The 15,521-nt window shown below is 36.8% G+C and overlaps 1 protein-coding gene across 1 annotated transcript in view; it reads right to left on the reverse strand.

Annotated features, from left to right (window-relative positions):
- The window catches only part of lmbrd1 (LMBR1 domain containing 1), a 65,745-nt gene that overhangs the window by 15,832 nt on the left and 34,392 nt on the right, over nucleotides 1-15,521 (reverse strand). Inside the window, exons 8-14 of the mRNA XM_042501813.1 lie at nucleotides 11,113-11,238; nucleotides 10,044-10,196; nucleotides 7,252-7,316; nucleotides 7,001-7,103; nucleotides 4,382-4,486; nucleotides 2,996-3,145; nucleotides 1,986-2,067 (exon numbers count right to left, since the gene is read on the reverse strand). Coding sequence (XP_042357747.1) covers nucleotides 1,986-2,067; nucleotides 2,996-3,145; nucleotides 4,382-4,486; nucleotides 7,001-7,103; nucleotides 7,252-7,316; nucleotides 10,044-10,196; nucleotides 11,113-11,238 — 784 coding nt within the window. The remainder of the gene's footprint in view (nucleotides 1-1,985; nucleotides 2,068-2,995; nucleotides 3,146-4,381; nucleotides 4,487-7,000; nucleotides 7,104-7,251; nucleotides 7,317-10,043; nucleotides 10,197-11,112; nucleotides 11,239-15,521) is intronic.

Here is a 15,521-nt window from a genome sequence, read left to right on the forward strand (position 1 = left end):
GTTACTCTTCTGCCTCTGCTTTATCTTTCTATTTTCTGCCTGTCTTACCTTGTCTTGATGCATTTTCAGTGCTGTTGGATAAAGTGAAAATTATTCATGAAAACAAAGTCGATAATGGCTATCTCTAACATCTTTGCTGTATTCAGGCAAACACCTCATTGTCATTCTAAACTTTCCTGACACAACAGGTCGAGGCTCACATGCCTCTCTTAATGACAGTGGGAGGCAACATAGTGGAAGTCTTTGTGGGAACAAATGCACTGGGGAACTCTTTAGATAACAGTCTTAACATGAAACTAAGGTTAAAAAATATAGCCAAAATCTTCACTGCAATGTTGTATATCTCAAAACAGTAATTGTTCTGCAAATTCACTTAAGAAATGGCTTCAACTGTATTTCATTTGATTTTTTACAAAGAAAAAAACCCAATTCCCTCACATGAGACAACACTGAGTTACAAACAAAAAGACTTCAACAGTGAAACTACAATTCTTTAAAAATGAAAGCTTTAAGGTTCCTGAGAACAATAATTTAAAGTGTTTCAGGTTTCTGTATTTACAACTTCACGCTTCTCCTCCATGTCTACCAAAATCTCCCTGCCTTGCAAAGCATAAGATCACAAGAATTATCAAATCGCACGAAAATCACGTGAAAATCACGCGAAATGCATGCGAAAATCACGCCCCAAATTGGAACAATAACCTGCAATAAATAGCTTCCGCGTTAAAAATGGCATTGCCAAATCCCTACGGGGGGGACACATTTCTACCATCACACAGAATATTCCATCATATCAACAATTTGTCCTAAAAATGCAATGAATAGTAGAATTTATAATCTAGCTGCAGACATAAAGAAAACTCCTCATTAAGTAACACATATACAACAAGGAGGCCAATTAAAAAAATGCAATCCACCAAAGCAAAGAAAAACATATAGTCCTGAGAAAAAACTATTCAGCAAATTACCATTATATACTAGTATTCATACATATGATTAACTAAACAATAATGCAATAATTTAAGACTAGCACAGTCAAGGGATGCATTCAGTACCACTTTATATTTAGGCATTATGAAGTATGCTTAATATTAATTATTAAAATAATAATTGACTGTCAGAATTAACTACTTCTGTTTTCCACATGAACATTACTCTATTTATAATGTATTTGACATTTAAACACATCAACACTCATTAGCTGCTTTAATTGCAATGCAATTCTGCGTCTTCTGGGAGAGCTTTTATGGCCCCACACCTTGATTCATTTATGAAAAAATAATGATTACCCCAACACTAATAGACCTCTGCTGAAAACAGCTTAAAGATAGACTTGTCTTTGTAAAAATTTAAAAGGCACTGAACTGGGGGATAACAAAGCATGGAAATATGAGTTATGATAAGTATACTCATATACAAGGTATGTTTATGATCTTGTTTATTTCCTTTCATATTTTGCAGGAATGATAGTTCAAATTAGATGGACTGATAAGTTTAAGTGATTTTCCCACAACTATTTGAGTTCTATTTATACATTTTAAGCTTATGTTAGGTCTTCGGTATCTCCAATATTATTAAAACTATCTGAGGCTTTGTAACCAAACATGAAAATCCCATCATATTCACCACCAATTCGGCAAATGAATAAATTACTGTGATAAAGATCACTGATGTACTTTCACACATTTATGTTTTCATGGCTGATATACTGTAATAAGTGTTGGTATGGAGACAGCAAGAGGGCACGCACTGCATTAGTAAATGTTTGTCCTTGATATTATTCCCTTTAATGAATAATGAATGCTTATAAAGATTACTGAACAGTGTTCTACATAAAATGGCGGAGCTGTACACTGTCCTTTCTTTCTTCTACTATAGACTTGACTTGTGAGGAATAAATCTTTGATGGTGTGTTGTAAGTTCTTCCAACATCTCACTGTTGGGCCGGTGCTACCTCACTGTGCTAGCAGAGATGACAGACTTACCCTCAGGCGCATCGGCATCACAGATCCTTGTGGTGCCAAAAGTAGCATTCCCAGATGTAGGACCTGCTGAGGGCATCTGACTCTGATCAAAAAGCACAAGAGGCATTGTGTTTAGCAAAGGAACACTATGAACTACTTCATGTGGAACAAACAAATAGTGGCTTGACAAAAAGGACCATAAAATCATAAACTCTGTAAATCTATAAAACTAGAACGATATCCAGCAGCCTTTTAGCCATGAATTATAGAACGACAAAAACAAACAAAAAAAAATCCCCTGGAAGTTAAGATTTCAGGTGATACTCTGATTTTTTATATAATAAAGTTTGAAGTACATCCAAGGAAACAGAATAAACATTTTAAGGATTATTGTCACTTACAAGATAAGAACTATAAAAAGTAAAAAAGCATGTAAATTCTCTATTCCCAGTTCTTAACAACCAATACATACAGCCATGCATAAATGACACTGAATGTATTGAGATTCTGTAGGTGAATAGACGGTAGCAAAGGAATAAATCGTGTTTTATCCTGTGAGTCATATAGGACTGTTTTTAAAAAGGTGCTTTTCTCTCATATGAAAAGAGGATGTTTCAGCAAAAAAAACAAAAAAAAAAAACATGATGGTTCATTTTAATTATGTTGTTTAAAAGATTTTTTGAGATGAAACATAGACACAAGGGTGCATCTAAACACACCCACAGAGAAAGAGACAGAGAAAGAGAGAGATAGTGCAGAGCTGCATCAGATCACAGAGGGTATACTGTCAAACAACAGATCCACACAGTAATAGTCACATAGTCTAACACAGACAGACAAAATTAAAAAACAACCAGAGTCTGAAAGCCCCGTTAGCAGCCCGTAGAGACTGTGCGGCTAAATAGGAGTGGTTTGAACCCACTGACTGACCGACACTGGCATCGTTAAAGAGGCCCATCCTCAGAACTAGATCTCATCTGCGACAATAAAAGCATTTAAATACACAGAAACATACATACGCTTTTCCTCACCTGTGCAAGATATTTCTGGCTGCCATACATGACGTATTGCGGAGCAAGGCTGTAGATCATGTAGCTGGTGTGAAGGACAATCAAGAGAAGAATCATACAAAGAAAGAGAAGAGCCTGGGGGCGAGTCCTCTTAGGTCTTATTTTGTACAGCTGGAAAAGAGAAAATGATAACATTGTTAATATAAATGCTAATATTGCAATATCTGCAAAGCTTTAAAGTCCAGGTTAATCGAAAATAAATATTTGTAATAAGTCACACTACAGAAAAATGTTTTACTTACCATCCTGCAACTTTTACATTTTTTTAAAAAATTGCCAAGTACATGAAATTAGGTCTCAAAATTGTGAAAAACTGAGCAGTATTCTCTGCTCAGAGACTCATAGGGTGTGTCCACTGAAGGAGCTGAAACTACGTTACAGTTACTGCTAAAGTTAGAGATTGTAGCTTTACATTAGTGTTGTTCCAATCACAACCTGTGTGTGTGCACAACTTTGCTATGTTCCATTCAGTCTAATAAATACATAAATAAGCAGGTCTGTTACATGCCAAAATTATATAAATGTTTAAAAGATGAAATTACATTTGTCCTTGATCCTGCTACATTTTTGGAGTTGAAGGATGAGTTGATTAAAATCAGCAGCTACTGTCAAAATACCAGATTCTACTAAGCTACTAAGCTGCCTGAAAAAGCTTGTTTAAATTCCCACCTTTACTTCCGTAACTTGGTGATATCACAATGTTACAAATTAATTATGTATAGAATGCATATGCATGTCCTCAAACAAGCCTAGTTAGAGCCACAAGCAGAGACTGGAGGCTGCCGAGAGTTTGAGCTTGAGTCAGCGTGTCGAAGAGATGCTGCTTTTTTTCAATGCATCCGCAAATTACCCTTGTACGGACTGCCAAAGACGAGACCAGAATTAAGTGGCTGAAATGTATTTTTACTACTATTCCTCAACGATGCAACCCGAATATTTCATTGTGTTCACTTTATTTTCCAGAGGACTGCTTCAACAGGTGGGAACAGCTTACAGCTGGATTTTCAAAATGTTAGATGAGGCAGTTGCCTCTGCTGGGCAAATCTGGAGATTCAGGATCACAACCCGTGGTGAATGTGTCATGTAAAAACAAGTGTCGATGGTTGAATCTAACATTAGCCTGTACACACAGTGCTTAGCTGCAGGCTTCGGCTAACTTGCTAGCCACCCTTGTTGTTTTGAGGTGCTTTTGCTACCTTTCTAATATAAACTCTGCCAGCTGTGTGGTTTTAATAAAGTGAACTGAACAACTCAACTGTAAAAAATCTAACAGAGCTAATGATATGCAGCATCGACGAATCGTTGAAACATGTAAATGATTTGTTGTGTAGAAGGGCCTTTGCTTACCCTTATCCAGAAAAACCAGATGCCCATGTTGCGAATGCCAGCCATGGATGTGACTACAAAATACATGGTGATGACTGTGATCAGGATGTAATCCAGTGGGAAAACCTGCAAAACCAAACACAGAGGTCAGCTACATACCTTACATACAGCCTCTCAGGGATACTTTGAGCTGTTAATGAGCAGCTATCATCAATACCACTTCGTCTAGACTAATTAATCTAAAGCAGATCTAGCTGGTCTCTGTGCAGTGCATTGAGATTTACCTCTAAAACTGTTGAACAAAAGTACTCTTTACTGACTTATCAATAAGTAAATTGATCATTTACAAATGTATTCTACACATAAAAGCACAGTGCATGTAACATACATATCGATTATGTACTGCGACATTTACTGTTCTGGTTAAATGTCAAACCTGATCCCTACAGTGTCCCATTCATGGTACAGTGCACTTAATTCCTAAAAAATCAAGGTCATACTTCTGAACACTGGCCTGAGACATTTAATCAATGCCACTATCTATGGAGCTGATCTTTAATGGTCTTTCTTTTTCATCTCATCTCATCTCATCTCATCTCTGTCTTTTTTATTTTTAACAGAGTGTCCAGTGTCAGACCTGCAGCACTAACTTGGAGGAAAGAAGCAATTGTCATGATCCTATGTTGTGTCAATCACAGCTAGTTTATACTTCCAATCAAATAAAAGTGCTTTAAGATGATAGTGGCTCATCTTTGGAAGCCTTAGGCTCATAACTTTGGGAAATATCACACTTTAATTAAAATATATTAAATGACACACAAAGATTCTTATTATTGTTGCATTTTTCCATTTTAAATCTGATTTCAAGATTAATAAATACCAGACTCTAGAAGCTCCAAGCAAACTATCAAACCCCACAACAACACTGACCTTTAGACTTTTTACAAACAAATAAATAGGATTTGATTGTTTAAATGGCAAGAACACAAAACAACAAGAAAAAAAACAAAAATCTATTTTGATTGGTTAGCCAGCATCCACTAGTTTTACCATGGTTTTCTTTTGATAACTATTCGGATTGCCAAATTATGAGGTTGTTCTCTGTAGCAACAGCCAAATCATTTAATTACAATTTGTAGTATTTTGTTGTCTATGAACAGCAATTTGTGCACAAGGCAGATTGTGTGAAAAGCATAGAGAATAATTGTGGGTAATGAATAGTTTATTTTGTAAATTCATCTTTTATATACTGCACTATCCTTTTACACCCTTTATTACCCGTGTTTCCAAATGTGGTTTACAGAGACATGTATCTAATCGAACTTGAAAACACACTATAATTGCCTCCTGGAAAGCATACAATGGTTTCGGATTTGTTTCAAAAATCCATCATACAGCAGTTCTGCCTATCACTTAAGTTGAAAAAACACCATTTGGTTGGGTATGCTACAGAGGGCCTGCTGCTGTTAAACACAGCCTGATAATCATCACTATTTGCAACTGTATTTGGCAGTGCTCTTCTATTAGAGTGTATTGTACTGCAAGGTGTTCAAGAATTCATTTGAGTCCAGTCCAGAAGGGTCAAAAGTTGAGAATGATACAAATTAAACCGTTTCATATCATCCCCATTTTTCATTATCCTGTTGTTGAGGTACCTAGCACACTGATCCGATACTAAAAGGTGGAGCTAAAACACATCAGTTTGTTGATTGGTCATTATGGAACCATCATGCTCAGAGGTGAGTCATGACTGGTTTTGAAGGTTATGTTACCACTGTTCATACCTGAGTAAACTATAGATCTAAAATAAAAGGACATATTGTTTCAGCTGGCAGCTGCTGGCAACTTTTAAGGTGGAATGTTTTCCTGCATTATACTTAATGCATAAGTTGGCAAATTGAGTCTATAAACATACCTTAAATGTCAACATGACTATCTGTTTTGATTGTCTCTCTTAAATGACATACACTTTAGTGTTAAAGGGATCTTTGCAAATGACACCTGCCTGCAGTGGAAATGCTAAACAGATGTAGGGTTAATACATTTCCAGTCAGGTTACATATGGCTCTAAAGGAACTATACAGAAAGTTTTTGGTGGAAATGTTTTGATTAATAGCTTTTGCATTACTGTGCATGAATGGATATTCTTAAAACAGTGTTATTTTTGTGTGAATTTTCTGAGGTCTTCATTTTTGTTGTGCTCTCACTTGCAGCTGTACTGTCTTTGCTTTGAATTTCTCTCTCCCTCAGATCATTAAATTATTTTGAAGTTACCACTGAATGTAAATTGCACTTGCTATGACTCATGTGGGTATAATTTCCCTGTTTGTAATTTAATTATCCTATAGTCTTTGTTAAAACATAAGTGGAGACTCTCAAACCATATTTAAAAGTAACAAACTGCTCACTGGTATTTAAGGCAAGATGACTAATTCAGTGCATGTAGCTGCTTTTATAGTTGAGATTTTGTTATTTCAAAGTTCACCTGCGGTAATTTCAAGCCCATACACTTCAAGTTTTAAACAGTTTAAATTAGGCTTAATTTAGGTTAATGGTGATGGAAACAAGAAAATATGGCTTTGAGCACATCTTAATTTAGGATAATCATCTTTTCGACATGAGAGATGAGACGATACTCACGGGTTGTAAGGCTAATAGAAGTTCATTTAGTGGATTGGTGAGGTTGGTGCCAAAGATTATGAACCCCGAGCTGATGCCAGCAGAATGGAGAGCTTTATCCAAACTGAAAGGCAGAGACAAAACTTTAATATGTGTATATATCTCCATCATCACACATTAATAAATATGGTTACAGGAAACAATGACAATGTTCATTTTTTGTCATTGCAGCCACCTTGAGAATTATAGTGTCACATGACATATTGACTTACTTTGATATGAACAGGGCAACAGTGAACAGCAGTGCAACCAGGATAAAGAAAATGCCCAGCAATATCTGCAAAAAAAAACCAAATTAAACACCAAACAGTGATATGTACCCTACAACCAAAGGAAGGATCTGCACTTATAGTGAACCCCAACAAAGGAAAAGGCATGTTTACAAAGGCATCCACAGGGTCAGCTATTATAACCTTCCTGTCATGTCTTTTGTCAAGGAGAGACCATATGGCTTGGCCAGCCACAGTTTGGCACAGTTGCCTGAGGTGACAGGGGGAAGCAATGGCACGGCCCAGACAGAGCAGGGAGGTTGCAACCGGGGAGGCACAAGGTGGGTGGCAGCCAAAAAGGCAATAAACCCTATCAACTGCTCACGTTCAAGGGGGCCTTCATAGTTAAAATTTATAAAATATAGTGTATCAGCCACAGTGATGAAAGAAGCAGGAAACACACATGGTAAAATATAGTACAATTAATTGATATTTTGCTCCAGTGATGCAAAAACAACAAAACACCATGATATCTGGCCCCTTGATGTAACTTTTCCATGATTGTAACAAAGCATCAATTACAATAAAGAAACTGACCATCAACACACTTTGACTTCACTGTTGACTTGATATAAGCATCAACTTAAAAAGTGAAGTGGCCAGACAGAGGAAAAATACAGTGATTCAAATATACTGGCTAAACTGCCCTTATCTCCTATTTCAACCAAACAAAAGCCAAAAGAAGAGATAAATTGGTTACATGAGCACAGTTTAGCTATTTAAAAGTCAGAAACAAAAGAAGGAAGCCATGATACATGAAAAAGCTTTTACATATTTCAAAAAATGTAATTTATTCTTTTCTTATCTTAAATAAAAAGGTGGCAGGGTTTTTTTTTTAAGAAAGAGAATGGCATTATACAGTTATTTTTTTTGCTTTGCTTTGTTTTATATTCCCATCAAAACACAGTAACTATTTTGTGAGGTCCAAGCACTTTTTAACTGTAGACATTTCTCATTTTTCGCCCACCAGCAGGGTTGTTATAAAAAGGACAGCATGCGTTTGAGAAACTGTGGTGTAACTGCTCTGGAGAAATCACAATCATTTGGCTTATCACTCTACACCAGTGCCTGAGTATACAGTAAATAAATCTCCCAACTCATTACTGTTCAAATTTGAGTCTGGGGACTGTCATTAGCAGCGACCCCCTTGGTTAAAGACAAACTGTTACAGACACTGGTTTAAAATGTTTGTGCATGCCTGCAGTGCAGAAAAATACAAGAAAATGAATAGCAGTGGGAAAATAAAATATGAACTCGGCAAATGATGCTGGAACTTGGTCTGTCCTTACAACAGAAAATGTGATGAAAAAAGATAACTATTTTAATTGTGCATGGCCTCAGATGTCATCTATGAATGGACAATGAGGAGATGTAATGCACGCATACAAGTTTTGTTCATATAAATGCAATGCACATCCTTGTGAGCTATGCACCTAGCTGTGCATGGCTGTTGAATAAAAAAAAATATGAATTGGGGGTTGTGGGGATTGTCGCAGTGCCATTGCTTTACTCCTATTCATTAAACTGCTACAGCAGGAAGTGACAATAAAAATAATATTGTTGTTTCTGAGACGCAAAGAGGTTAGATGCAAATATGGAACATCACAAATATGTTGCCATAGGCTGATCATGTGTTGTTTTCAGGAGAATTTACATTTTGGTAACCGTGTTCTTCATGCTAAAGAGGTTAATAAATATGTAACACAATAAAATCAGCACAGGTTTTTGGTAGTTTTAGGTTTAGACAAGTAATAGCTTCTTTTCTGACCCAACACCATAACATTTAACCAGAATTACAGCCATGGTTTTGTTATTCTAAGCCATTTTGATTAAAGCAGCCTCTGGGTTATCTCAAATTCAAATTGAGTATTTTTTGGAAAATTAAATGCTGTTTATGCCAAACCAACTACAAAGATGCTAATGATCACAGCTGTTGCACTCCGGTAACTCTGGTTGGGATAAGGATACGGTAAAGTTGATTGGTGAGGCAGCCTTGGGAGATTTTAATTTCAATGATAATTTTTTCAGAAAACTTTGTGAACTGGTTGTGTTTAATAAGTCTTTAGGATGTATCTAGGATGTTTGCCAGGACTGGGACACTGGAGGTGTTGGTACCAACATGACCAAAGGTAGTGCTGCTTTTAAAGTCTTCAACAAGTTATGTTATCATTCCCTCCTTTCCCAAGCAAATTGTGCAAACTTAAATATGGGAACAATGATATTAAAATTGCATATATGAGGTCCAAGTATTGGTTGCCCAACCCCCAAAAAAGTAAAATCAAAAAGAAGTTTGTGGTTGCTTTGGTTTATCCCCGGGGAAACGATGAGATCCTGTCTGAGAAATGTGAGACTCCCTGAGAGACTTCAGAGTAAATTAGGTGAAGAGACTACCCGTGGGAATCATGTAAATATGCGGTTGTGTAAAGTAGAACTAAAAGTAAATCTAGAGCAGTCCAGATCAGAACTTGAGCACAAAAAAACAGTAAAGGAAAAAGGTGCTGAAGCTGGTGAAAATGCACAAAGGCATGATATGTGGCCAAATATTTATACAACAATTAAGTGAAAAAACAACAGCTGAAACCTAAAAATCAATTAAAACAACCATAATACAAAAAAATGGTGTTTACTGTATAAGATCTAACACTGAAAGGATTTGCCTTTGTATACAATTCAGTCCATATTGGACATATAATTTACTTCCGTGAATGTGAGCCAATTCCATAATGCAGACTAACCTTGAAAGGTCTGAGAGCACTGCCCACTTTAGTGCAGCAGTTCCTCTCAGCAATTTCCAGGTGTCTCCCCCTGCGCCGGAGGACCTGCAGTTTGCCCTCCAGCTCCTGCAGGTTGTGTCTGTCCCTTGAAGAGAGGGGACGTCCATCTTTACACTGTGAGACAATCAACAAAAAACAAATGAGTCAACAAATACACATATGCATGTACGCTCACTTCTGACACGGCACAGTTGGAATCTTTATCAGGGTATTTAAAGTAAAGAGCAAAAATAATGAAAACATGTAAGTAACCGACCAACCAAGAGACTGTCTAAACATTAAAGAACATTCTATAGGGACACAGATATATGACAAAAAATGTAATCTAACGATTCGGGTATAATTTATCTCCTTGCAAGTTTACTCTGATTTTAATTTGTTGTTTGTCTACTTTCAGGCTCTGACAATAAAGTCATTTACATGTAAGTCAGCAAGCATATAGACTATTTACAGCCAACCATAAAGGCAAATTCTTTTGTGTGTGTGCACTTTGGTTTCCCTTGTTATCAGCAATATATATCTTACAGCCATACCTGTTGTTCACTAAATATATGTAGGAGGAATGACAAACGCACTGGTCTTTTATGCTCAACCTCACGTTGCCACTTGCAACTAATAGCAAAAACTACTTCAGATATCTTTACTCAGGTCTCCCTGTTTGTGCTTCCTGCATTTGAAGGGTTGGTTGATAAGGACAATGCTACCCATCCATAATTGCATGCAGAGACAGAGAGGCACAGTAGAAAGATAAGGAGGAGGGACTGATCAGCTGGAGGCTATGCATGTCTACCTTTCACTGAATGCATGATTATGCACTCATTATACACGGTGTAGAAAAGAAGCAGCCAGCATCCTAATGTTTTTATTGATATAATTTGTACATCTGTTGATGATCTTTTTCTTCTCACTTCACTTTGTTCAATGAAGTTAGTAAATGACTTATAGATAGTTTGCATGTGTTGCATGTGTTTATGTCACAACATTGCAGTGTTCATAGTGTCAGTGCTTTGTGGGATCTGGTGAGACCAACCTTGGATTTCAGCTTTTCTATCTGATGCTCAACATCATCAATGTCCTCTGTGTTCTCCAGGCGTTCATACACCACACTGCGTGTGCCTTTTATCAGATTCAGAGGCAGCACAGACATACCGTACGCCTGAAAGACAAGTGAAAAAAACTACCATTATAATCACACATTATTGTCAGAGTGGGATGTTACATATGGCACGTGCATCCGCCCACACGTACACACGCCTGCCTGATGACAAACTCATCACAGTGTGAAACATGACAAGAGTTAAATGTGTAAGCAAACACACACACACAGCAAATCATATAGTTCCTGGCCTCCCAGGTGGTGTCATTTTTGGTAGGGGAAAAAAGATTAAAATGGTGGGATCTATAATTGTGCTGAGGTTTATTGGTGAATTTGCTGCAACCATTTTGTGTGGATATCACTGCTTTATATCACTGTGATGCAATTTACAGCTTAACAGTGCCCCCATGTGACAGCACTATCCTCTATCCAGGATTTGATACATTTTGATGAGAAGAATTTTAGGGAGAAAAATCTAGGTTAGAGGAGAAGGCATCAAGGTATCATCAGAGTTGAATGACATGATTTCAAGTGAATACATGTCAACTTTTCTTTTCTATTAGAGGTACATGCAATGTATAAATAATAAACATTAATAGCCAGACATACAAAAAGACATGCATACATACAGAGGCAGCAAAGAGACAGAGAGAGAATAAATGCACATAACTCAAAATACTTTCAAGCTGTCAGAGGACTTGAATTTTCCTGATGCAATCTTTGATTCATTAATTAAAAATGAAGGACATCTGTAATACCAGGAAAGAGTCCAATCAATACAAATGAAAATAACAGCAACAGGCTGATGCTTTCTTGCTCTCCCTCTGCCGTCTCGTTTTAACCAACTTGGAGAATTGCCATTTTATGGGTTCATAATAAAACAAAGGGGCCTTCTGTGCGGAGACACTTTCAGCCCTGTCAAAAGACTCTGTCTGCTTTATTCTATTTTTCAAGTGGGGAAACGTCAAAGCCTATATTTTTCTAAAACAACTTTTACTAGTTTCTCAGTGTTAGGTAGCATTAAGAGAGTCACATGGGATACTAAGTCAGGCTAGACTATTATTAGTCTCTGCTGTGGATCTCTGCTACGGGCGAATGTCGCCTCCTGCAATGAATCATGGAGCTCTTAAGGCCGGAGCATGTCCCGAATATCAAACACACTCATAAAAGGAAAACCTGTCCCAGATCCCAAGAGAAACATTTCCCTTCTCCTCAAATGTGCAAGTACATGGGAGAAATATAAAAAAAGGAAGGAAAAGAAAAAACACACAGGTGTCCCTCTGCTGGAGTGTACATTTTTAGTTCTCACATAATCATGCATGCTTATTGAAGTTACTTTCAAACCCCCTATAGTCAATTATTACCACAAAAAGCTTGGAGTAGGGTGGATGAGGGAGTGTTTGACTCGATGTGTGTGTTGGCTGAGGGGAGAGTTACTGGCTGAAATCATTCAGAGTCATGTGCCTGCTGAGTGGGATGATACAGAACTAGGTGGACAAAGGTCTCCTGCACAAGCCTCCTCTTTGTTTCTCTATTTATGTGTGATAGTGGAGCCAAAAGAGGGGAGGGGGAGGAGCCCCCTACACTATCAATACCCTTTTAATGAAGAGGTCATTCCTGTATAACATAGCTAATTTGAACTACTCAGTGTGTAAGCTGGCTTTTAGATATTTCCACTAATTTGAAATAACCAAATTTAAATAAATTTGAGAATTCCAGTATAGCAAAGGAATGAACGCCCTGCTCTCTTCATAATTGGCTAGTACCAGTTGCCTTCATTGGTTGGATTGGTTAGGTTTATGCAAGAGGAGTGGTGCCAGTTAGGGTTAGGGTGAGAATGATGAATGAAGGCATTTAAATATCAATTATGGTTATATTTTTACATTGATAAATTCAATGCCTTTCTAGGCTTTTTAAGGATCTGCGGGAAACCTGCCCATAAATCCTGCAAATTTTGCAGTATTGCCAAATATGCTGGTTTCTAGGGGTGTAAATCACAAGCTTCATCACAATACAACTTCAGTCGATTCTCTGAACAACAAAGAAAATCTGATGATGTCACAAAGCCTGCCATGACACGATTTTAATTTGATTCAGTTCAGGAACAGTATCGGTAAATATCCTTATTGCAATTTTCTTGGCTGCCTACTGGCTGGCTATTATCTGCCAAGGATTGGCTGCTGGCACTGTTTAAATGTTTAGAGGGTGTGCTTGGACAGGCATGCCACAGGTATTTCAAAAAAAGGTGTATCTTAAAAATGACAATATGTATCAATGTTTTCACTAAAATGTGTACAATGTTTTTTACTTGTCATTTTAAATGTGTGCCTTATATGTCTTCCTTTAAATCAGATTAAAATGTCTGTACACAAGTCTAGGACATTGATGATCATGTTGATCAATTAAAAATTGAAGAGATTATCGCCAAATGTTGCCCCTTGCAGTTTTACAGTGGTTTTTAGGGAGTGGAACAAAATGTTTAATGGATTAATTAAAAAATTCAAATCATCTGCTATGGTAGTCATTGGTAATTTACCTAAATATGTTGTTTTTTACAATAATACAACCTAAGTGCTGTACCTAGCAGTGCATTATCTGGATGTTGGTACATTTGCACATATGAGGAAAGGTTGCCCAAACACAGAATGTCAACATCAGCTCTGTCTGATAACTAACTTTGCATGCTGTCAAATTTTGTGGGTTGCACAACTAACTAAGCTAAAAAGAGAAAAAGATCAATGTAATAACAATGATCCACACTTCTTTCTGAATGGTCAAGGTCACTGAGTCTTCTGAAAGTGAGACACATTGTTCCATGAGCACCCTGCAATCAACTACAGATTAATTTAATTCTTGTCACACAAAGATTGAAACTTCATTTTAAAACAATTACTGTATTAAAATGACATGATGGGAGTGGATGCCAAAATTGGAAAGTGTTTGGGATGTTCAGGGACCGGATGTATGACTGTGTGCTAGTTAAAAGTTTCCTGTTACTAGACGTAGCACTTCTAGTAGTCTGAAGGTGAAAGTAAGACCTACTCCAAAGCAGTCAACCTTTGCTGAAGTCCATCCCCAGAGATGGATTTTGTTTTGCATTGCAGGCTAATGTTATATCCTCCTGTAATAGTGGGCCAATTAATCCAACTAAAGACTAAGTGATCCTAATAAATTGTAAAAAGCTTGCAGTATTTGGTTGCAAGCATAACCATACAGCTGTTTTTTTCTAGATTCACATACAAAAATGATTTAATGATAATCAAAAGGTACTATAAGGCTGCAACCAATAGTCCACATAGTCAACAATATTAAAAGCCTTGTTAATTCATGTTATGAGCTGTAATGTTCTATATTTTTAAACACTTTTTATCTTAATCAATGAATGGTGTTCAGACTAGCGTTACCAGATATTACTCAAAACTCTGTTCACATGTGCTCTAACTTTACAGTCTTAAAGGCTGTATTGTCCATGGCAACATTATGGCTTGGGAATATGTTGTCACAGTGGGTCCTATTCAAACTATCAAATCATAGGTTTGTTTGATTTGTTCAAACTTGACTTTTGGAAAAAAAAAAGTGACAGCCCTATTAAATACAACTATTCTGCTGCTATAGCAACCTGTTTGGTCCATGACAAAATACATCTTAAATGTGTATTTCTAGGCAATACTTGCATAAACAACCTCAAGCTTAATTTAAAAGCTGATAGTTAAACAAGATACAATAATTAATGGTCAATCAGTTTATCAATTTATTTGTCACATGAAATCATATAAAACTCAATACCAGTGCTCTTCACACAAGTCATTTCAATAATCATCGTCGTTAGATTCGGCCTTACAATACACAGCACTACATTTAAGTGACAAGTATCCTTTAAAATTTTAAAAGTGACCGGGTTGATCAGATATTTTATCCCTCTTTAAATCCAGGAGTAGATGGGTTGCTTATTTGTATTTCTGAAGACCTTGACTGTTTTATTATAATGGGGGTCAGGACTGACAAAGTGGTATGATCAAGAAGCTACTGTATGGTGACTTGTATCTAAATATTTCAGTATTATTTAAATATATTTAAATATTTGGTTTGGGCAAATCTTAAAATGGAATACAGTGATGCAGTCATAGTTCAGGGCTCAGTCAGCCTTTACTAGTCTCCTATTCACACTTGGGCTCTATAGAAAAATTACGTGTCCATGATACATAGTATACATTTTATTCAATATTCTACAAGTCAGCCTTGAATTCAACAGACTGATGTGTTGCTTCATTAACACCCATGTATCTGACCAGTCACTGACCGTGATTGAATAATGCAACAGATAAAATGGGCAGTACACTTTG

Source organism: Plectropomus leopardus, chromosome 15 (genome assembly GCF_008729295.1).
Source record: "Plectropomus leopardus isolate mb chromosome 15, YSFRI_Pleo_2.0, whole genome shotgun sequence".
Classification (NCBI taxonomy): Eukaryota; Metazoa; Chordata; class Actinopteri; order Perciformes; family Serranidae; genus Plectropomus; species Plectropomus leopardus.